Raw genomic sequence first — 25525 nt, forward strand, 5'->3', positions numbered from 1 at the left:
TAGGGGAACAGGTGGTTCAGTGAATGAAAACAAGAGTCCCAGATAGTATGTTGTCTCCAGAGTCCTCAGCAGGGAGTGAGCAGCCAGAGGTTGATGTCCATATAGTTACAAGAAGGGAAGATGGCAGTGCGACACAGCTCACAGCAGCCACTCCGGTGGTGATTTCTGTTATTTGTCAAGTAGGGTGCCGTGCACAATCCTGATTTGATGAGACGGACATGAGAGCACGGAGGAACATCTGGTGAAACTTCTGAAATGCTGCTTCACTGCTGCTGCTACTGTGTGGTCCAGAATCTCCGGAGGAGAAGGCCCCGAGTCCTCAGCTTTGCTTGTTGCTCGGCAGAGGATGGTGCTCGGTGTCGAAGGGCTGGTCAGAGGCTCAAAGTTTTCGGACGGACTCAGTCCGCTGTGGTCGGGTGCTTCCAATGGTGCTGTGGCGCTTGGAGGTTCATGGCAGGGAGAGTTTCTCCCTTCTACCGTCTGCGTGAGGTGATGAGGCTATCTGGACTTTGGGACTTTTTTTTTACCATGGCCATGGTCTGTTCTTTATCAAATTACGGTAATGCTTTGCACTGTTGTAACTACATGTTACAATTATGTGGTTTTGTCAGTTTTAGTCTTGGTTTGTCCTGTGTTTCTTGTGATATCATTCTGGAGGAACATTATATCATTTTTTTAATGCATGCATTTCGAAATGACAATAAACGAGGACTGAGTGTCCTCATAATCTAAATGACACAGGTAGGAAAAGGGACAAGGTTCTGTGAAGTGAGTTCAGGGAGTTAAGTGCTAAGTTAAAGACCATAAGATATAGGAGCAGAATTAGGCTCATCGAATCTGCTCTGCCATTTTAGGAACAGAAAGGTTGAGGGTAGTGGGACTAATATTCTGAGTTGCATATATTTCAATGAAAGAAATATTGTAGGAAAGGCAGATGAGCTGAGGGCATCGATCAGCACGTGGAATTATAACATTGTAGCCAACAGCTCAAATTAAAAAGCATTAGGTAGAACTCAGTCCCTGAGCCTTTTCCTGTTTTCATACATCATTCACTGGGTGTAATCATTTCTCAACGTGTGCGCACGCAGAAGTGGGCCTTGTATTTCCTAATACAGTGACTATTTCAAAATTGCTTTTGCTGGTCTTGCAAAGCCCTTAAGGCTATGCAGAATGGCCCCTATGCTTTCCTGAAACTTAAAACTTTTTTCTAATTTATTTAAGTTCTGCTGACCTACATAGGGCACTTGGCACAAAGAAAGGCAACTTGTTCTGACAAATCTATGCTGTCATATATCTCCACTGGTACTTCTTCATTCCCCCCCCCCACCCCCCATCTCACACACACCTTACCTTATCTAAGTCTATATATTCAAATCTTCCATTGCAGAACAAATGTTTATGACTCAGATGTTGGCGACTCTGGAAGTCTCCAGCCCAAAGGGCTGTGAAAGCTCAGTAGTTAAGGGAATTAAGGAATTGCAGGGACATTACAGAAAAAGACTCTGAAAGGCTAGGATCTTGAAGAACGATGTTAAGAGTTTCGAAAGATTAGATGTCCCTTTCTCCTTCACTTATTCAGTCTCCCCTCAACTATACCTATACACTTAGCTACCAACACAGAGGTCATGCTTTCCACTCTGATGAAAGACTCTTCTGAATTTCTTGCCGCGTCGGATATGGTTCATTTCAATGCCGATAGTTTAATTTGTTTTTAAATAGGGTTTTCATTTCCTCCTACTTCACATTTAATTACATTTTTAAGATTCCTTTTTCTTAACCCCAATTACACACTTCTTATCACAATCCTTGATTGCTTTCCTATGCTCTTTCCCTATTTAGCTTGCAAACTTTTGCGTTATATTGCTGTCCAGTTTAACTTATTTCCATAGGGTTGCTTACTATTTTATGGTTAACCATCTTTTCTACAGTTCTATTTTATTTACTTGCCATAAACATTCCCCACCTCATTTTCCTGTTTGTATTCAGTCTGCTGTGTATTTTTAGGAATCCATCTCCCTTCTGCTGAAAGTCTTTACCTCATTTACATCACCAATCAGTTAGTGCCCATCCTGTCATTATTGCTTCATCCTGTTCCAGAACTGACAGCTGGGTCTCATGCAAAAGCAGCTCTTTTAGTCACATCAGTCTACTTCTCAACAAATTCACACTAAATAGCAGAACCTAGGATAGAACCCAGTGCCTGATGCCCCCCTCCCCCACGTTTCCATGTCATTCACTCTAGGCATAATCATTTCTCAAGATGTGTGTGCACAAGTGGGTCTTTGTATTTCCTAATACAGTGACTACACTTCGAAATTGCAATTGCTGGTCTTGAGAGCCTCCCTCCCCACCCTCCCACCCCCCACCCCCAAGGCCATGCAGCATGCTATTTTATTACTACATGCTTCTTTCCCTTCTAATTATATCAGTGTTCTTCAACATGAATGTCAAAGATCTGAGAAGGTCAAAGCTAGGAAAAAGGGTACATTTGTTAGGTAGCTTTGGGAACGAACATTTGCACCTAACATACCCTGTTCTTAATTATATTGGAAATGTTCAACCCAAGGGTTACATAAATATATTTAAAAATGTTAAAAGCACAAAGTGAGCAGCTCTATAAATCTTTGCAATTTTAATGTTGTGAATATCCGATTTCATATATGGGGGAAAAATAGTGATTTAGTATTTACTATATTTATCAACTACTATCCAATCATTACATGCATTTTTTTGAAAGTTGTTTTGTTAATATAGCCCATTTAATGACTTAGAATTTCTATGTTAGCAATACAGTGAAAATGCTTAAAAATCTATTAAACTACAATTATCTGTCAGTAGGTTTTCCATCCGAACCATTACTGAACTTGGCTCAGTATTTTCTCAGCATTTTTTTTTTATTTGACTGCTCCTGCTTAACACCCCAGTACAGTGGCAAATCAGTCTGGAAATGTTGTCCATACTACTTGGAATTCTGACCGAGATTAAACTCGATGTGCAGACGCATGACAGCATGGGAGCAGAGGTCTGCACTCTAAATATTTAATATCTTTGCTGCTAGGAATCTAGTGACAGGTGCTGTTAAAACTAAGCAGGATAAAGCAGTGAAAGTGCTTCTGCAGCCAAATATGAAATTCACAGAAATGGAGTTAGACAACTTCTCCTCTTCCACTCTCACCCTGAACACCGGCGTGCCTCAAGGCTGTGTGCCGAGCCCTCTTCTGTACTCCCTTTTCACCTATGACTGTGTTCCTGTACATGGTTCTAACTCCATAATCAAGTTCGCAGACGACACCACGGTGGTTGGTCTGATCAGGGGGAAGACAAGATTGCGTACAGAGACAAGGTCCAGCACCTGGCTGTGTGGTGTGCCGACAACAACCTGGCCCTTAACACCCAGAAGACTAAGTTGATCATTGTGGACTTCAGGTATGCTAGGAGCCACAATCACGTCCCCATCTACATCAATGGAGCTGTAGTGGAGCGTGTACCAAGCTTCAAATTCCTTGGTGTTCACATTTCTGAGGTTCTCACCTGGTCCCCGAACTCCTCCATCCTGATCAAAAAGGCGCAACAGTGCTTTTATTTTCTGCGGAGCATCAAGAAAGCTCATCTCTGTCCCAGGATACTGACGGACTTTTACCGCTGTACCATTGAGAGCATACTCACCAACTGCATCTCAGTGTGGTATGGCAATTGTCCCGTATTGGACCGCAAAGCACTCCAGCGTGTGGTGAAAACTGTCCAGCGGATTATTGGCACCCAATTGCCCACCACTGAGAACATTTACCATAAACGCTGCCTGGGCAGGGTGAAAAGCATTATCAAGGATGCATCTCACCCTAACCATGGACTTTTTACTCTCCTCCCATCCGATAGGCGCTACAGAAGCCTCCGCTCCCGCACCAGCAAGCACAGGAAGAGCTTCTTCCCTGAGGCTGTGACCCTGCTGAACCTCACATCACAGTGCTAAGCAGTATTGCACCCATATTGTACTGTCTCAGTACTTCTATATTTGTGTGCTGTAGCACTTACTTTTTAATTCGCAGTTATTTTGTAAATAACACTATACTTTGCATTTCTGGTTAGATGCTAACTGCATTTCATTGGCTTTGTATCTGCACTCAGCACAATGACAATAAAATTGAATCTAATCTAATTTGTCAGGTTAGCTTTGATATTCTGGAAATGTAAAGCAGTGAATCATACATTTGTCCAAAAATAAACTATCAATTATACCTTTATCAGAACTGTGAATTAATAGAATAATTTAAGTATTGCAATAATATGGCTGCCAAGAACGGATTGTAAAATGAAGATTAGTCATTTTTTTTTAAACTTTAGAGATCCAGTAATGCAATGACACTGACTCTAAAGTTTAAAGCTACTGAAAAATGATTAAGATTTTCCCCGTTATCATTTCCAAACTGATCAGATTGCTTGAAGTTCATTCATTTTTGCTCTGAGTTCATCAAAAGCGTTTCAGTGGATCTTTGTTAGTAGTAAAGTTCAGGAGGCAGACAAGAAGGATGTTATAGAGACCCTAATCTGGGAACAAGAATAATAGTTGTGCAAGTAGAGTACAAATCAGCACAGAACTATTATTCTGCAGGACAAAAACACTGGGTCTGAAGTGTTATACAACAATGAAATGCAGAGATTGTGCAATTGAAAAGGAACTGAGGAGAGAAGGATGAAACCAGAGCAAGGCTTAGCGATGCTAATCAGAGGCAAATGGAATGGCTCATTGTACAATTCAAAACACGATTGTACTCAAAGTCATATGCAAAGTGTTAATTATTTCTATTTCAGATTTGTAGTACCTCCATGTGCTATTCTGTCATTCACATTCCATTTACACCAAAAAATAAATCCATCCTCCAAAATAAAAATTTATTAATTTTGTAACAAGAACATTGTACTTCATACAACAGTGCATTACTTCACATTAAGCATCTTAGCACACTTGCAATAAAAATCTATTGTACAGTGGAATACCCCAAAATGAAAAATAGCATACGGTGACAACCTTACATGAAGAGTGGGTCCAGAGACAGAAACTGCATATTGTCAAATGGACTGATTAAGCTTCATGTGAGAAGTAAACCACAATATGCACAGAAGCTGTGGAATAAAGCAAAATTTTCATATGTTTCTAAATAATTTACCTCAAACGTTTTGTTTGCCAAATTCGTATGAAGGCACTGTCTTTACTTGTGCCAAATATTCTTTACGCGTGTTTTTTATTGTACTTTGACAGGTGGTGCCATAAGGTTTATGAAAATGTACCACTGGATTTTTAAAAACTTATGAACTATGGTACATGTACTACCCTCTTACAAAAACAATAAAGAATGAAGCTTTATCCATACAACACATGCAGTCACATAATGTACATTGGTTTTAAAAAAAGTGTAAAAATCAGTTTCACAATTACAAACCAATGAATGAAAACTGAATGCCAAGGCAATAAACAGCACACAAGGTACATCTATAATTTAAGAAAATGTACAGCTCAAATGTTCACAATGTAAACAATAATAACCACAATTATAAAAGACCACATATAATTGCTTTGTACAAAAATGCCCTTTAAAAGTTGTTAACTGCAGTGGCTTAAAAATAATTTCCAACAGCAGGTTCCAAATTCATGTGACACCTGTGTTTGAACTGAGTATTAACTTGTTGTCTGGTCCTCCTATCAGATAATTTCACATGTTCCAGGCAAAATACATTAGGTTTAAGTCTGATATTCTCCTTAAATTTTAAATAGGAGATGTAATTAAATAAAATATGGATTTAGGAGTATTACTAGAAGTATAGAAAGATTGAAATGTTTTTAAAAATTGTACGATCCTGTACATCTCAGCCATATTTTCAAAAAGCTGATTCAATTACATGCTTATTCAGATTGGAATTTTAAATCAGATGTAATCAAGAATAGCCCAATAATGTAAATGTAACACAATTGGGTGTTTATTCTATTGGGGTATCAATGACAGCCACAACATCAAAATAGGAGAGGGCTGGGTTGGGATAGAGGAGGAAGAGATGCTGGATTCAGCACTCAGATAAAGGAACAGGTAAAATGTGCCACAAGAGGACCATAACAGAATTATCATACTGCCCTACTTCAACAGTCATCTGATTGTAAATTAGTAAACGATTGAAACCAGCATTTATGTACTCTTGCAAAGCAGAGGAAGTTGCAGCAGTGTTTCAAGGAATGAAAAATTAAATGGGAAGAATACTTTTTTTTGCATGTTTAAGAAATGATTGAGGTGTCTATGACAGAAATAGGGACAAAACAAATAATACTAATTATAATTGGAATGTCAAATTCCACTTTGTAATTTAAAGTATGATAAGAGCAAACAATTTTTAATATATGCTCCAAATCTTGTTTTAGAATTTATGCTTTCCCTGTAATAATTATTTCTCAAGATGATTACCATTTGCTGAATCTGGTAAAATAGCACTTTGCCAAGTAGGTGTCAGTAATTTAACATCTAATTCATTAAAAGGATACTTATTTCGAGATCACCCAGAGCATTTTTTTTTAACAACTCCAATAAATGTAACTGTTTAAGTTCAGTTATTAATGCTTTAAAATCAGTCATTCATTCTAACATACAGAATATAAAAAGTCCTTACAGCTTTTACTACATCAAGAAAAATTGCACACTCTAGATATGATACATTAATATTAGTAGATTTAGATGAGAATGCAGGAAACAGTACTTGGGAAGGAGAATCATTACAAGACTACTGAAATCCTCAGCTTATTTTCCTAATATTTCCAGTACAACTTGAAGCTTGTGTATCACAGTACAATCAGATGTGCAGCAATATTAGTTTTAATAGTACAAATGCCTGTTGATACAAGGAAGACTCTAATGCTCTTGCCACTGTTACCAAATTGAAGTAGAGAGCACTTTGCAATTAAATTAATTCCAGTTTAAAGCAAGAATCCTAGTCCTTATCAAACTGTACTCCCAGGCAGAATGGAGATGCTATTGGGCAGGGAAGTGTGAACTTTATAAAGCACGAACAAAGATGGTGAATTTAGATCAACAGCTTTTAACAAAATACAAAAAAAAACCATATCAGCAATTTACAAAACTAATAAAAAATGTTTGTGCCTTTAAAGGGTAAATTTCATTGAAAAGGAATTCCCTATTATGGTTAAGATGAATTTAAGTCCTACAACAAGGATTGCTCTCTGAGCTGATATGGAAGGGTTTATGAAATGCTCACTGCAGTGTTCAAGTAATAATTCACATTAACCCTGAATGTAGACCATCTGAAAGGAACATGCAAACTAAGAAAATATGTAAACCAATTTCATCTTGATTGAAATTGAATCATTTTCAGCACGTTGAGAAGATTAAAATAAACACATCCAACAGTCTCTGTGTAGACCTGCAGAGTGAATGGATCGGTAATCTAAGCAAGCTTCTGGATATTTAGTGTGCATGGCCTGCTGCACTCCATTATTTCATAACCTTCAAGGGCTCGATGATCATGTTCATAAGATTACACACTTTTTTCTTAATGGGAGAGAGGGAATTCAGACTAAATACATTAAAAATGGCAAGAAATGCTAGGTATAAAAGTGACATTAAATTTGTACAAAATGAAATTTATCGCAAAGAGCAGCTTTTCCCTGATTTCAATTTAGAGGCATGTTAAACAGCAGAAAGGTTTTCTTAATTTCAAGCTTGTTCTGTGTTAGTTGGTGTGCTCTTTTAAATGGGATCTCATGGTTAAAGGATTCAGTTACATAATTTTTTTAAAAATTCAAAACCAACTACAGAAAGCCCAAAGTTCACATGCAGTCATCAACAAAATAAAACAAGCGTTTAACATATAGAAAACAAATCGTAAAGTGCATGTTCCTTTGAAAACACATCCGCCTCTTGTCCAGAAACCAACTAAGTTACATCTGGTAATTATAAAGGATAAGTTGTCTGCTTTTCCTCACTAGTTGCTTGCACTTGCTTTAATGGATGAATTCCATGGTGTTGTTGAGGTGCTATAGCTGTCAGTAGGGTGGGATAAGGTGCATCTGTGTCAGAAGGCTCTATGTGTGAAAGACTCTGCTTTGCACTCACCACTGAACTGTGTTGGGCTGATGCACTGTCTTTGGCATGATGTATTAGAGGCTCCTCTACAGGTTTGGTTTGTACAATACTCTCTGATGTTTCAAGTTCTTCTGTAGGCTGAGGGTCTTGGAGAATAGAAATTGATACACACTTTTTTTTGCTGGGCTCGTCTTCCACAGCACCTCCAGCTCTGATCTCACCTGTCCTTTCCACACTGCATGGTGTGTTCTGGCCAGAATCAGAAAGTGCTTGGCATGCCTTGGTTGGATCCAAGCTCTTAAATAAATCATCCCTTGAAAGTTCTAGGTAACCTAGCTTAGCAATAGATGCAGAACGTTTCATCTGTGATGGAGTTGTGAGGCCTGCTCGTCTTATCTTAGCTTCAATTTCCTCCCCCTGCCAATTACCAACTCCCAGGGTACTATTTAGATGATTTAGACTGCCATTGCTGGAGCTATGCTGAGGATTGTGATCAAGATTCGAGAAATTTAACATCTTTTCCATGTCCCTGATGCTTTCATCAAATCTGTTGAAACTTAATTCTAAATCCTGATGGGTAAGTAATGTGATGCAGCCATCTGTTCTTTGCAAGCAGGTCATTTCTTGGTTGACCTCTTGTATCTCTAAATGGACAGTTTCTTTCTCATGAATTTCAGTATCAGTATCTGTACTTGACACTGTGACACCTTCCAGGTGTAGGACGGGTATTTGATATTCTTGTAATGGCAAATGAGCACTATCACTATCAACTAAAGCAATTTCACATTCTAATGGGGTGTTATTAACCTCTCCCGAGGGTCTATCAAACTGGACAGTCAAGCCTTCTGTATGTTGCTTCTGGGATAAACTTTCAGCACCCAATAATGGCAAAAGATGTGGGTGTCGCAAAGTATCACTTGTATGAACTTCTGACATTTTTAGATTGTTTGCAGACTGTCTGATGGCTTCAGTTCCCTTCACTGGAGTTTCATCTTCAATGGCAGGAAGTATGGCAACTTCATTTTCCTTCACTGTTAATTCATCTGAAATGGTCATCTTTTCTTCTCCTATATCACTAATGCCTACTTGCAAGTTTGGCGATTTTAATATACGGGTATACTCAATTATCTCAATTTTCTTAGGAAGTTGGGCGTAAGAATCCAAATCCTCAGAAGTTTCAAAAGTATGAATTATCCTATGCTCCACAGTGTTCAAAGATCCACATTCAGCTTGCTCCTGTTCTACTTGTGATTGTACCAGGTTCTCCATCTCATTTAAGTTAATCTCTGGGGCTGACTCTTGATTCAGAGGTTCATTACACTTGAGTAACAAACATTCATCTTCAGTAATTCTTCCTTTCTCTTTATCTTTCAATAAGCACACTCCAGAAGAGATGTCTACACTCCTGTTCATAACCAAAAAATCATTAGCTGTGGTTCCATCAATCTTCGAGTTTTTACGGGCAGGTAATGCTGTTGTCACAGATGATTGATATTCCTGTTCTTGCTTTAATCGTTCTTCAAGCTCCTTGGTTGCACGTTTTACTGAGCCAGGACACCATTTTGCCACCTGTTTGTGACCTAGTATTTCATCCTGCACAGGTTCTTCGAAGGGTGCTACCTGGTAATCCTCATGACTCTTGACTGATACATTTACCTGATGACATCCATTTTGTTTAACTTCATTGTCATTATTTTCAGCAACTAAAGAGTCATTTGTACACATTTCGTTTACAGAACTGTCATTTTCAGAAGGCCATTGGAAATCTGCTGAGAGTTCATGAACTGTATTCCTCTTTGGCATTTGGATATGGCTACTGATGACACTCTCTGCCTTTGTTTGGCACAAGCCTGTATTCTGGTTGGACTCTATTTCTGTCACTATTTCTTTCACAGAAATAACATTTAACGACTGAGACCTGGTTAAGGAAGGCTTCTTACTGAATGTTGATACCGGATTCTCCTGTGGAAGAAGAAAATAAAATTACATACTTAAAATATTTACGGTATTATTAGCTCCCAATATGTGATAATGATCAATTTCTAAAAAAACTTCTGGACTTCACAAAATTTACACAAAAAAAATCCAAATTTAAAAACTACTATCTTAATTTGAATCTCCCTTTTTTCCATCTTATTAACAATATAAACGTAAATGCAGATTAAAGCAAGAAATTTTCCAGACATGCTTCAAATTTGAAAATTAGTCATATAGTATTACAGAAGCAAAAACAGAAATTTCTGTAATTTTGTTGATAAGAGTGAATCTCTCAAATTTATTTTTATTTATTTAGAGATACAGTGAAGAATAGGCCCTTCAAGCCATGCTGCCCAATAACCCCTGACAACCCCCATTTAACCCCAATTCAATCATGGGACAACTTATAATGACCAATGAACCTACCTGGTACATCCGTGAAGAGGATGCCGGAATTAAACTCTGATCTGTAATAATGTCTCGCTAAACATTACTCACGTCATAAGGAAACACTTATAAAAGCATAACACGATTGGGTAATCAATGTGGGTTATGAATGAGAAATATAGTCTTTAATAAACATATTGGAGTTTACTGAGGATAAATAAAGGGAAGCCAATAGATTTAGTGCATTTGCCACATTTTAGGATCTAGCCAATAACAGCCAGATACAATTTTTTCCTGTACTTAAGCTTGCAGGGCTGTGCATGGAAAAAGTAGTTAAAAAATAAAAGGGGGGGATAAGCAGGGAATTTTCACACTAGCATGGTCTAGTTAATGGAGTGTCTCAGGAAATCAGTACTGGGAATTTAGTTGTTTACAATCTTTATTAATGGCTTGGAAACATTGCAGCGTATCTAAGTTAGCCGAAGATGCATGTTAAGCAAAATAATTGAGGTTACAGAGTCGTAAGTGGATATGGAAAGGTAAAACAGTGGGCAAAAGAAAAATGAATTTTTTAAAGGGTGCAGTATAATTAAATGCTGGTGTTCTGAGAGATTTGGCAGTCCTTGTACAAAACAAAAATTGCAAGCAAAAGTAATCAAGGTTATGGTACTATTTTGCAAAGCAATAGGACAGCAATCTCCGCTATAGACAACTCCAAGCCTAGTTGCGAGTGTTGGGTATAGGGTTAGCAACCCCATCCTGTAAAAATCCATTGCTTGCAGAAGCTCCAAAGGCCTTGTCCCTTGGAGAGGATAGACCTGGGGAAAACTTGAAGGACTGGCCTGAGACAGAGAACCCTGGCAAGCTGCTGTCAGTTGCCTTTGTCCCAGTCAGGTTGATGGGCGAAGAAGAAGAATGGGATACCAGACCAAAGGACTTCCACTACATTGGGGCTTTGGAGAGTCTGGAGTGAGAGTACATATGGTTGATCTTATTTAAGGTAGGATATATTTGCCTTGAAGGCAATGCAGCGAAGGTTTACAAGATTAATTTCTGTGCTTGGACATAATGTGATGGATTGTTTATAAACACAGGGAATAATCGAAGTTATATCCATTAGAGACAAAAAGAATGAGAGCCGATTTCATTGAAATTAAGGATTCTTAAGGGGCTGGATAGGGCAAGTTTTGCAAGGTTATTTTTGTAGTAGTAAGGATTCAAGGACAATGAGAATCATTCTCAGACTAAAGGCATCAACCACCTCACTGATACAAGGAGGAATTTTCTCTCTTGAAATGGTTTATGAATCCATGAAATTCTTCAACACAGTACTAACTATTCAGTATATTTAGGCTTTGAGGGGAAAAAAAGCTGACAGTGTTCAGGAAGAAGTTACAATCATGACTAAAGATCAGATCAGCTACAATATAATTGAATAGTGAAGCACATTCAAGAATTTATCCCCATTCTTATGTCCCTGCACCTGTAGGAAATAGAATCAATGTGTTCCATATCTGCCCATAAACCTGGAAGGAATAGAATCTTAGAATATGAATCCACCCCAGAATGCTGAGACCCTTTTCTAGGAAAAGAAACAGTAAATCTCTTAGATTTCTTTCATCATTCAGGTCTCCAAAACATTTGAAAACTATATTTGAAAAAAAAAGAGAGAACACAAAACCTAATGCATGCAAGCTTAATTCAAACAAAAGTGAAATTGGCTCTGGGATAAGGTGACCCTTTGCAATGAAATAAATAAATTTTTGCTTACTTTATCTGTCTTTAATTTTGATATCATATAGTTTCAAAATGCACCTTTTTTTTTACCTCATTAGATTTTCCATCAATATCTGTGCTCTTCTCTCTTGCATGGGGAAAGTTATCGACTGACATCTGTCCCAGAATATTCTCAATTTGCTGCTCTTTGTCAAGGCTCTCTGGAGCAGGTGTTTTTGTGGCACAGTATTTTCCTCCTCCAAGCTCTTCAGCTTTTGAATGTGATTGGACTCGAGTCCCACCCTCCTGTGAAAGCTCAATAAATTTTTCTCTGGCACTGAAGAAGTCAATTCGATCTGCATTGCGGCCACACATTCCAGCATCTACATTGGATGCTGAGGCTGAAGGAACTAGTTCTGATGAAGCTACGTGATCTTGCAGTGGAGGTCTAGTTTCAAGTAATGGTGATAAAATGCAGTTTGAGTTTAAATGAACATCTTTTAATTCACCATCTAAAGCAGTCAATAGCACAGGACATTCAGGGGAAGAAGAAAGTTCCTGATGTGTCAAGGCTGGTTTATCAGCGTGACAATGTTGAAGAGAACGTGTATCAGCGGTGATGTTTGCACAACTTTTAGTGGTGTCATTGGTGGTTACTACCATTGGCATGGATGCTGAAGAAATGTTACTCTGCAAGGGATCCAGGTTACAGTTTATAGGTATTTCATTTTCTGCATCAATACCAAAACTTAATTCAATTATTTCCTCATTAACTCCAGGTAAAATTGTATCAGAGGTGTTTAAATATTGGTGGTTATATAAATGTTCAGCAAGTGGATCAGTTGGCATTTCTGTAGTCGAGGTGCTGTCCCTTCTGTTTAAGTCAACAGTAGATTTATTAATACGGTCACGGTGGTCAGAAAGGTCGCTGTCAGAGTGTGACCGCCACAGTTTATTGTGCCTCTGTTTGCTGCATTAATTAAAAACAGAAAAAATAAAATTTAAATTAAAGCACCTCACCACGAACATATTTTACATAATGCAGAATGAGGCTGTAAATCACATTCAAGCAGCCCAATCACTTCACAAACATCTAAGAGGTCATGCCTATTACAGTTAAAAATACAAAATTCATTTATTTCCCTAACGGTAGCCAATTACCCCAGAAATCTTAAAGATGTTTCAACTACAAAAATTCCTTTAATTCAGAGTTAGTAGATGAACTACGGTATCACTTTGCCCACAATCTCTGAAATAGCAGCAACATGACTAATTCATTTTTTCCAGGAATTTGATGAGGAAGGTTTCCCTCAAAACCCTGTCCACTACAACATACACACATACAGAAATTCAGTTCAACTTTCATTATTTGAACACCACTAACTGTATTCCCCTTGAACTGAAATTTCAAAGTGTGCAAATTATTCAGGGACTTGTTGCTACAATTTTTCAGACCAGAGGCAAAAAATAATTAATCTCAAACTAACAATGGGGCAAGAAAAATAATGGTTGAATTATGGATACAATATAACCTAATCAGTTAAAAAAAACTAAAATATCTTGATGTTAAATTTGGAGAATCTCTAAACATTCTGCCTGTTGCTCCCCACCCTACATTTTCTAAGCAGCTAAGGAACTGTGGGAGAGGAGGAGAATGAAGACAGTTTCAAAAATATGTACTACCATACTTTTTTGTAAAATTAGAATTCAAGCTAAATTTGAAAGGGAAAGGGAAGCAACCTTTAAATCAGCCATCGTCTTTGCACAACGTTCAGCAGGAGAGAAATATTATATACATGCCTAATCAGAGGGCTGAAATTGACCCACTAAAAAGCATTTCTCATGTACCACCAGTGTTGACCCCTTTATAGAATACCGTCTGAATCAAACAAAATAAAGCAAGATCATCCACTCAAGTGCTGCAACTGCTACTGGAAAGGTGTAAATAGATTGTGTTACAACTAAATACGTTTTTGTGTACAGAGATGCTTTTGAACAGACATAAAACTACAACACATTCAAATGAAACTCCCTTCATACATTAAAGGCCCGTGCAATCTGCAATATTGGGAACCAGTTTTTTCCGATAATTTCTGTTGCAAAGCAATTAAAGGGTTTATATTTATGAAAAGTGGCAAAGCTGATATGCAGACGTCCTGTCAAACATAAATGCAGCGGTTCATGAATTCTAGCCTGTGAGTTCAAGAGGACTTGTTTGAAATTGGCTTTTTGGAAGAGAGTATAACATTCAACATTAATTCATTTATGTTGCTATGATAGGTTCCCTCCAATTCTCACATATCTGCGAACCACTTTCCTTTTCACACCAGTGCCGACATTATCCTATTTGTTGTTGGGAGAATGATTTGATATCATATTTGACATTCAAAACAAAAATCTAATACTACTATTTTGAGCAGATGATCTTATCATTTTCCAAATCTCACACCTTGTGATGTCTCAAACTCAGGAACAGTGTGTGTATGTGTATGTTGACAAACATAAAAAGGAACAAGCAGAAGCAAAGGCATATGATAAACATCAATGTCATATCACATTTCTCTTCAGTCATGGGTATAACAAACAGTTGTTTGGGTTCTGAGTGACACGATGGTTTTGGAACATCTCCAGTATTGTACAATTCAGCATAATCTAAGCCATTATAACAGTTCAGATTTCTTAACAACAGATATGGTAACCATAATTCTGGGGAAAAAATTGTAAAAGCTAAGCAAAAGGATATAAACTTAAAATATTCTAGATGTTGCTACAATACTGCTACATTGTCACCATCTTATTAAATAGAGGCAGTCCTTAGTTCTGTTCCTGAGAACTGTCCTTGCATCAATTTCTCCTTAAGTCAGAAACATGCATTTCTAGTTACTCATATTGTATTACACTACACGCAATTGCTATAATCATTTCATACAGCAATCAACCTAATAGTGCCCATAATTAAGCTAATAAAATATACTATATAGTCATGAACACGATGGAACTTTTTTTTATTATTACTAGCATGAAAAAGGTTTTAAAAATGCATGGGAGAATTTGAATTAGGTGAGATTTCCACAGGTCAAATGATTTATAACCTGGGAAGCCCCTGTTTATTGCTATCACAGCATCATCTACATGATATTTCTTTATTTATACCAATATACTACCAGAACAGTGGCAGTGTCAATAAAAAGCCAGATGACAAGAAATGTAATTTCTTAATCAAAATGCTTGTTTATTAGTCCTGCAATCCTGTTGATTCAAATACTTGTATAAATACAAGCTTCAACAGTATCATTTTTCCCTATTGCATAATTCTAACTATTACAAGATACAAAATGATATTTAACTGATGGAGACAAGTGAATGCAAATGTTCTGAAGGGGGAAATGTCTGGTGTCTTGTAACCTAATATTTTAAACACAAGTTTTCCTTATGATGGTGCAACATAGTTAAGTTTCATCTGTAATCAAAGATTATGCTTTGCAAACATAACAACAGGTATCCATATCTCAGATTTATGTTGCAAGAAAATAAATGGCTGAATTTGAAAAGTTAAAGTTAAAAGGGGAGTTTAATATATTGATGAATGCGTAGGCAGCAACTAAACTTATTTCCACCCCACTATTCTGATTCCTGTTTCCTTCCCTATTCCACCAATGCACATCTGAACTGAATGGTCTCCAAGCTGTTACTGGCTCCACATCCCTTAAGATCTTTTTAATTGGCTCCTGAAAGTTCACTATTTGAACTGCATTTGCAGTCAGCTTCCTGAAGCAAGGCTTTTCCACAATTGATTTGCCAGAAAATAAAGCATTATAACCATTACAACTTACCAGGAGGTTAACTTACCAGCAGGTTACGCACGTTGGAAAATTTTACATCAAATGCTCCAATATCAGATTTCTAATGAACATACCAAACAAGTACCTACTGCACCTTCTGTGTTTCATTTTCCAAGTCAGAAATTATTAAAGTTTGGATTAGGTTTTCTGAGCACTCAACAAAAATAGCTAAATTTTGCCTGCTTCTTTTCCTCTTTTATGTTCAAACTATTGTCTGTGATGATGGTTTAGCGAAGTCACATGGTCTAAGTAAATCAATTCTATTTCTTTTTCACCAGTCATATTTGAACATCTTGAAGATGTAAAATGCAAAGGCTTAATCTGAGTCAAGAGGTTTGAATGGTAAATTCTGGCAATTGTGTTTGATTCTTAACTTGTATTGGAACTTCGAAACACTGTGGGGCTAACCGGCATTATATAGGCCATAGAAGTACAAGATGACCCCAAGCCAATACTTTCTTATGAACATTAAGTATGGGCAATAAGTGTTCCCCTTATCCCATAGAAAAGAAAGTGTCAATCTTTGCTTTAGATTGGCATTTATTACCGGGACATATCAGCATTCTGTTTCATTGTATCACAGCCAAGGATTTAAAGTTTATATGAAACAAATAAGGCTCCACTTACACAAGCAAACTATGACAATAATGTAGACCATATCCCTGACTTTTGGAATATTTTACTCATTAGAAATTGAACCGCAGTATCCCCATTGCTCTCATCTTCAAAATCTTCCAATTTTTGTCCCCAGAAATAAGGTTTTTTTTTTAAAACCCAGCTGATAGTAATTAGATGTTTCAACAAATAGGGCTTCTCCATATGATAATTATTATGGCTCATTATTTGGCATGAGAATACATGTCCAAAACACCAAAAACTGAATGATGAGGTGGCATACAGGTCAGCGGGTTGAGTGATGTTGTAATGTACTCGGTGTCAGCAAAACCAAGGGACAGATATTATGGATTTTAGGAACAGGGAGTCAGAGAAACACATCAGACATCACTGAAGGGTCTGCAGTGGAAAGGGTAAGCAGTTCCAAGTTCCTGGGTGTCAACATAAAGGAGGACCGGTCCTGAGCTCAGCACATAGATACAGCCATGAAGGCCGTATGCCAGCATCTGAACTTCCTTACAAGTTTGAGATTCAGCATGTCATTGCAGACTGACAAACTACTTTAGCTGTACAGTGGACAGCAATCTGATTCATTGTATCACAGCCTAGTATAGAAATTCTAAAGTGCAGAAATGCAAGACATTACAGAGAGTATCGGACACAGCTAGTTCCATCACTCCCCCCGCCCCCCAACCCCCAGAAGATATCTATACAAGAAATGATGACTCAGGAAGGCGACTCCATCATAAGGAAACCCACTGTCCCCTCTTCTTGATGCTGCTATCAGGGAGGTGGTAAAAGAGTGTGCAGACCCACACCTCAATGCTCTACAATAATTTATTCCTCACTGCCATCAGCTTCCTGAACAAATGTGGAAAACCCAAACACTACCGTAGACTACTTTCTCTCCTCTCTCTCTCTCTACTTGCATTAGGGTTATGCTTACTTTCATATCAACACTTCAATCATGCCTGTAATGTACTGAGCTGTTGGTCCAAAAAGCTAATTTTATATTGTACTTATTCCATGTATGCCTATAATAATGCACTTAAACTTGAAGACCGCAGTCTACAGATTTAATTTATGCAATCACAAATTCCAATTCTTGGAAGTAGTTAATTGACAACTTATTAATGCTTCATGTTATTTGTTGATACAACTTCATTTCACACTTGTACTCCAGACTTAAATGTCTACTGTACAATAAGGAAAATTACTATTTGTCATAACACCGAAACAGAAAATGCTGGAAACACTCAGGAAGCTAGGTATTAATTGTAGGAAGAGAAATGGTTAATATTTCAAATCTGGAACCCTTCACCAAAACTAAAGGAAGAAAATAAGTTAACTTTAGGTGACAGAGAAGGTTATGGTGGGACACAGTAGAACAAAGGGAGCATCTCTGATAGGATGAGAAATAATGGCAATTTAGATCAGATTAGACCTGTCTGTATTGTTAATGGTAAAGCTGTGCAACATGCCCAATGGGCCAAGTTACACACAAAAGAAAATCTGAGCCAAAATGATGGCAAACAGAGTTGGTTATTCTGATACAGGCATAAAGAAAAAGCAAGTCATCTAAAGGTGGAGAATTCAATAAGAATTTGGAAGGTTGCAATACATTTACAAGAAAGATCAGAGAACCACATTCAAACAAATATGAGGTAACGTACTTCGGAAAGTCAAACTCTGATATATATAAAAAATATATAAAGAGCAGGGACATTGGGAGTGCTGATGCACAGCTGGACCATAACTCACCAGAAGTGGTAACAGGGTAATGAAGGTAATAATGGTATCATTGGCACGATAGGCCAATGAATTGAATACAAGAGTCGAGAAGTCAGGCTGCAGCTGTACAAAACGTGGGTTAGACTGCACTTGGAATATGTCTAGAAGCTTGATTGCTAGACTACAGGAAGGATATGGTAGCAATAGAGAGTACAGAAGAGATGGCATGGAGGGCTGTAGCTATGACAAGGATTAGCTGAAGGGTCTTCTTCATTGAGGTTTATAAAATGAAGGACACAGATAAAATAAAAAGACAGAATCTCTTCCCAGGCAGGGAAGTCTAGAACTAAAAGGAACAGGTTTAATGCCAAACATGGAGAAGTTTAAAGGAGATCTGAGGCACAAGTTTTCTGGAATGTGGTGCCAGAGGAAATGGCAGAGACAGATACAATTATAATATGTAAAAGGCATTTAGACAGGTGCTTGGATGGGGAAAGTGAAAAGGATATCTGACCTAATGCAGATAAATGGAATTAGTGTAATAGGCATTACGGCCAGACATCTAGGTGGGATTTGAACTCACAACTCCAAGCCACTGGATGCCAGTTCTATGATTTAACCACTTTGTCATTAGTTACAGTACATTATAGTTAATTGGACCATTGGTTAATTGGGGCAGCCACCTATTTGGGACAACTCTTAAAGAATGAACACTAATCAGGTTTCCCTTAATTGGGAGAGGGCACCGTTGCTGAACAGTTTTTAACTAGCGTCAGCCGTGCGCTCTTGTGTGGCTGTTAGAGACACTACACTGTGCTCAGACTGAACAGTGTTTTTTTTTAAAAAAGGAATAAGTCAGTTGAATGTGCTTGTGTTCAAAATGCATTGATTTTTGAACATTGCTGTTTTGCTACTCCTACTAGGGCCGAAATGTACTGGAGCTGATGTGTCCCAATTAATCGTAATCCACTGTACTGAAACTTCAAGTTATGAATTGAATTTAGTCTAACTTTTAAATGTGCAGCTAATAGACACAATTAAAAAATAACAATTATTATGTTTAGTTTACAAAGTATAATTACAGAGCAAACTTGCTTCCTAGACTAAACTCAAAAACTCAAGATTTCAGGAAATTTCTAATCATAAATTGATAGTTCAACCAATTTTCAAAATAAAATGCTATCCTTGCAAAATATCAAAGATAAACTTTTTTTTGCTATCAACATTAATACAATAAAGATGTCTGTGTTTCTTAAATGATACAAGTTTTCAGTTATAATAGACATTTTGACAGAATACTGGCTCAGCGCAAACTGTCTTCTAGATCAATGGATTTACCAAAAGATACTTTAAAAAGCGTATATAAATTATACTAGAATGAATTCTGGGACAATAATTCCACAATGCAATGTACAGACCAGTGGTGTACATATGCAAGCAATTCAGAGGTGCACTGAAAGTCAAAATAAAAATTGCAAGTCCATAATGTCTTCTGTCAGATGAGAGCTCTGAATAAACATAACGCAAGACTGAAAATGCTTTTGAAGGAGAGTCAATGTAAAAGCACTATGCTTGCCTTTAGGGACAGGAAACCAAGAGTTTTATTGTGAGATTTAGTGTATTAATACAAACCACTTATTTATCTAACTTGCAGTAATTCTTGTGCCTTGCACTGTACTACTGCCATAAAACAACACATTTTACAATACAGACTCAGGTAAGGAGTGGAACCTAGTGTGATTTTGCTCCTGCACATCACTGTTGTAACACGTGGTTATCTGAATACTGTTGCCTGTCAGTTTGAACCAGTCGAGCCATTCTCCCGACTTCCCTCAGTAACATACTGCTTTTCTCCCCCCCACAGAAAAGCCACTCAATGGATTTTTTTTTTGTGAATCACACCATTCTCTGTTTACTCTAGAGACTGTCGTACATGAAAATCCCAGGAGATCAACAGCTTCTGAGATACTCAAACCACCCCATGTGGCACCAACAATCATTGCACGGTCAAAGTCACTTAGATCACATTTCTTTTCCATTCTGATGTTTGGTCTGGACAACAACTAAACCACTTGACCATGACTGCATGCTTTTATGCATTGAGTTGCTGCCAAGATTGGCTGATTAGATATTTACATTAACGAGCAAGTTCACCTAATAAAGTGGCTACTAAATGTACATCAGCAATAATAAACGTGATCCTGATTCTAACATATCAGCAATGGGGAATGCTGGGGGAAGGAGCTCAAAACTATCATGCAACATTCCAAATTCAAATTAACACCAACGTTATCAAGAAGTTATTAAAGATCATGCTCTTTTCTCACTACCGCCATCGGGAAGGTGGTACACGAGTCTCAGGAATCACAGTTATTACCTCTCAATCATCATGTTCTTGAACTAAAGGGGACAACTTCACTCACCCCATCACTGAAAAGCTCCCACAACTTATGGACTCACTTTCAAGGATTCCTCATCTCATGTTCTCAATATTTATTGCTTAATAATTTATTATCAGCTTTTTTAGTATTTGCAGTTTGTTGTCTTTGCCCACTGGTTGAATGCCCAAGTTGGTGCGGTCTTCCATAGATTCTATTGTGGATTTATTGAGTATGCCTGCATGAAAATTAATCTCAGGATTGTATATAGTGATATAAATGTACTCTAATAATAAATTTACTTTGAACTTTGATCCTCAAGCTTTTCTTCCCAAATGCAACTGATGTTTTTAAGAATACATGTAACTGCAGTGTTGGGCACTTCTCTCAATTCAAATGGACATGATAATGGGCATGATATTAAACACAACCATCATTAAACTTGCTTACAAAGCTAAAGCCAAGATCATATCCATATCTCTCTCTCTCTCTCAAATCAGATGGGTTTTGAGCTAAATTCTTGCTGTAAAAGCACTCTCAAATAAAAACCCCAATTCCATTTTAAACCAGATTAATTACATCTATAGCTTTATATATACTAAAAGCATCTTGGGAAACCATTTATTAAACTTTAAGACTTCAGGCTCAAATTGTTTTGTTCACTCAGATTTACTATAAGAAATAGGAAGTGACAGAGCTGTGAAGCACATGTCAATTCTTTGGAAAAAAAAATTCAACCAAATACCCGTGATCTTTGTTTTCTTTGTCTCCAACCTCCCACCACACCCTAAACCTCTTCCCTGTAACGTTTATATATCAGTACAAGTCATATGCTTCAATATTTCTGGAATTGACCAAATTCTAAATCTGTTCTTGAGCATTGGTGCTGCTTCTCAAATCCAGAAGCTCTAGAAAATCTAAGGAATCAGAACAAATTGCAATAGATCATTTTTCTTTATTGATTACTCTAATTATTTTAACATTACTATCATAGCTTCTGGACAAGATAAAACAGAACGAGTCAGGGAGAAAACTAATGAAATAAAAACAAACTTTCTGCAACTTTTTGACCATTTGTCTGTCTGCTACAAAGCTCTACTTCATCTCACATTCTACTACGCATACATTATATTTAAAATAAGAACAGCATTTATTTACAGGAACAAATAGCTTGTTTATTTTATATTACACTTTTCTACAGCAACCACAAGCCACACCATAGTCTTTTTACAGCATAATACCTTCCACAAAAGCGCAAAAATATAGAACACATTGAGTACTGCAGGGCACAATGAAAATGGAGGCTGGAGTTTATGGAACTTGCCTGTTTGTGGTTTGTTCTGAATGAATTAAATTTAAGCCATCTTGGATTTCTATGTTGAGATAGGTCTCCCAAAAGAGACTGAGAATGGGAGAGCCTGATTCAAATTGAAATTCAGTTTGACACTCCCACCCACAGGCAGTGCGTATATGTGGTTGAGGACCGTGCAGACACAAGGTGCCCAGCTAAATGGGAGAGAGGGAAAATCGGCAGTGGCTCTACCTTGGGTTGCACTGTGGCATTCGGCTCTAGAGTACCATCTGTGGAAGTCGTAGAGATGTACATGGCTGCCCTGCCTGCCGTTCTATCAGATCAAATCCAGTATGAGAGACAGCCAGGAGGCAAATAGAGAGAAATTGTGAATCAAGAAAATAAAGAAAAGCAAGACATTGCAGACATGATCAATTAAAACCGTCTAAAAAATACAAAATGATGCACCTACCTAGCCAGCAAAATGCCCTGGTACTCTTCCAGTTGTCTCATGAAACCAACATTCGGTTTAGTAACTGTGCGTTTCTCCTTCACATAATTGTAAGCTTCCTCCAAATTCCAGCCATATTCTTTCATTGCATATGCAATTACAGTGGATGCAGATCTGCTGATACCCATCTTACAGTGGACAAGACATTTGGAACCATTTTTCCTGATGGCGGAAAAATACACAAGCATTTAGAATCAAACTATCCAAAAGCCACAAAAGCAGTTTTGCTTAAGAACCTAACATATATACAAAAATATTCAGCAGGCCAGGCAGCATCTCTAGGAAGAGGTACAGTCGACGTTTCAGGCCGAGACCCTCCATCAGGACATCCTGACGAAGGGTCTCGGCCTGAAACATCGACTGTACCTCTTCCTAGAGATGCTGCCTGGCCTGCTGCGTTCACCAGCAACTTTGATGTGTGTTCCTTGAATTTCCAGCATCTGCAGAATTCCTGTTTACAAAAATATTTAGATTATTTTTAAAAATTAGAATGAAGATAATTTTTAACACATTAATAGCTTAGCACCAAACAGAAGTGTAATTTCTGCAACAACATTTGGGCATCCCCTTTGTAATCAATTAACTCAAACATGCCCTATGGCAACTGTTTACCAAAATTAGGACTGAAAAAGAAAGCACGTTTTTACTTTGGCAGATTGTTTCTGTACATGATTGATTTTTGATATTCATGACTGAAGCTTGCTTTGAAAACACTTAAGTTTTCAGGATTGGAAAATGATTTGCAGCAAAACGATTAAATATCAAAGTGACCAAATCATGCATGTTCTTTAACAGCATAATAAAATGTTATAAATTAAAATTAGACTCATTACAATTACACAGGAAGCAAAATTCAGAATTATGAAAACCATATATGATCCAAACCATGCTATAATTAATCTAGATAAGAGCTGGACTTAAAAGTTTTTAACCAAACTATGTGAATATATTGTAGAGAATTTGAAATTTAAAACATAATGGAAACTGCACAACACTGCATAAATTACTTCTAGATTACATACTTTGCTTTGGAAATGAATTTATATGTATCATTCCAATACGCAAGTAGATCGGTAGCCTCCTCATCATATACTCTTATATTGTGATATTCAAATATTCCAGGGAAAAAGTTGTCAATTTCACGGGTGATGTTTAAAATGTATCGAATCCTAAATGGAAATATTAAGAAATAAATATTAGGATTTACCATTGCCTTAAAGTGTAACATCTATTCACAAGCACATAGGATGATTTTCAAAATTTTGAAGACTTACTAGGAATTAACAAAGGCAAAATAAGATTACAAAATAAATCACTCAAGTTTTCACAACTTTAATTTCTAGTCATTAAATGTGCCTTTAATTATTTTTATCTTACGGCTGTAAGATTATTCAAATGATTTTTTTAAACCCTCTGTTTGTTAGAAACTTTTTAAAAAATGGCAACAGATTATATTAGAAACACTCAACATGTCAGGCATTCTGACCAAGGGTCTTGAACTGAAAGCTTAATTCTGTCTCCTTTTTCCTCAGATGTTCCTCAACTTGTTGAGTGTTTCCAGTATTTTCTATGTTTTTCAAATTTCTGGCATCTGCGGTTTTCTTGATTTTGGAATGGTTGGCATTGTGCAAGTGGCCCAAAAGATTCTTAAATATGTAATGTTCAAGGTTACTAGGAATCAAGACTTTTTTTTAAATCCGTGGAATATTGCTCAGAATGATAACTGAGAAAAATTACATTGTGTAAGTCAAAAAAACAGTTCCTTTATTAAATGTTTTGACAACATGTGCTAATTCTAAAATAAAAGCACAAAATACTATTTATGAACACATTACACTTGAAGTGTAGTACTTCATACTATATCTCCTTCCGTAAACATGGTATTCATTGACATTTGGTTTGGTGGTTGGGGTAAATTTAACACTTTTTATTCCAGAAAACTTACCCTCTGTTCTGCAAATCTTCTAAATTGGAAGCATTCCATTCTGAGCCCTGAAAAACAGAGACAGTTGGCTAACACACAGTGCTTTCAATCAAAGCAGAAGCAAGCAGCTCTGGTGTGGATGCAAGCTGGTTTTGCGATCCTGAACATTACCATCACCCCTCACCACCACCACCAACCCCCATCACATTTTGCATCCAAGGTACAGTAATGCATAACAAGCACATTTTTAGTAAAAGGGAGTTGAGTTTTTTGGAAAGTAACACACAAGCACACGAGTCAACTTCTTACCCAATTAGCAGATTAAAAATTTGACAGCAATATTGTTTTATTACTCCAGCTTACTTTTGCATTCTTTGCATTTTTCCAAGTAAAATCAAACTGCTGGATGAACTTAGTGAGTGAGTCAAGCAACATCTGTGGAGGCTACAGGATGGTCTTCTTTGCTATCCAGGACCAATGCTGGATTGCGATCTGAAATGACAGCTATCCTTTACCTCCACAGATACTGCTCAATTCACTGAGTTCGTCCCAGTTTAGTTTGTGCTCCCAATTCCGGTAGTCATTTATGCCTTTTTTCCAATTTTCCTTCTACTTTAAAAGGATGCCAGTAGACCATTACAATAGGTAATTGGTATGAAAATGATAAGGATAAAGCAGAACTTTCATTTATGAGGCAATATGCATCATACAACCCATTACTAATGAGATTACCTACTGAAGGGAGTTTGCTGCTTGTCCTTGTGGAGAAAATGTTTTGATATGGGTAACTTATCATTCAGATAACATAAGGGAACAAAGGTGAACTAGGAGAATATATCCATTTCTGAAGGTACAGAAAGAATACAGAATCTTAGTCCTAAGATGTTTTCCAAATGAACTGACTTTATGAAAATATGATACAATCATAGATTAAAATGGCCTTTACTGGTAGATATCTGAATTTAGTGTTGATTCCTCTCAAATAAAACCAGACTTCTCTTGACTGTGAGGCCTCTGCAAAATGCACAGTCATTCAACAAAAGCAGATAGTAGAAGGCTTCATGTTGTGGGA

The 25525-nt window shown here is 37.2% G+C and overlaps 1 protein-coding gene across 4 annotated transcripts in view; it reads right to left on the minus strand.

Annotated features, from left to right (window-relative positions):
• Positions 1-4876: 4876 nt before the first annotated feature.
• LOC134336806 (protein phosphatase Slingshot homolog 2-like) overlaps positions 4877-25525 on the minus strand; it is a 181971-nt gene continuing 161322 nt past the window's right edge. For all 4 annotated transcript variants that reach the window (XM_063031286.1, XM_063031285.1, XM_063031284.1 and 1 more), the window contains 5 exons: positions 24475-24521; positions 23552-23698; positions 22491-22691; positions 12273-13131; positions 4877-10043 (listed from right to left, as the gene is read on the minus strand). In XM_063031286.1, coding sequence (XP_062887356.1) covers positions 7950-10043; positions 12273-13131; positions 22491-22691; positions 23552-23698; positions 24475-24521 — 3348 coding nt within the window. In that variant the 3' untranslated portion in view covers positions 4877-7949. The remainder of the gene's footprint in view (positions 10044-12272; positions 13132-22490; positions 22692-23551; positions 23699-24474; positions 24522-25525) is intronic.

This window comes from Mobula hypostoma, chromosome 23, assembly GCF_963921235.1.
Source record: "Mobula hypostoma chromosome 23, sMobHyp1.1, whole genome shotgun sequence".
Classification (NCBI taxonomy): domain Eukaryota; kingdom Metazoa; phylum Chordata; class Chondrichthyes; order Myliobatiformes; family Myliobatidae; genus Mobula; species Mobula hypostoma.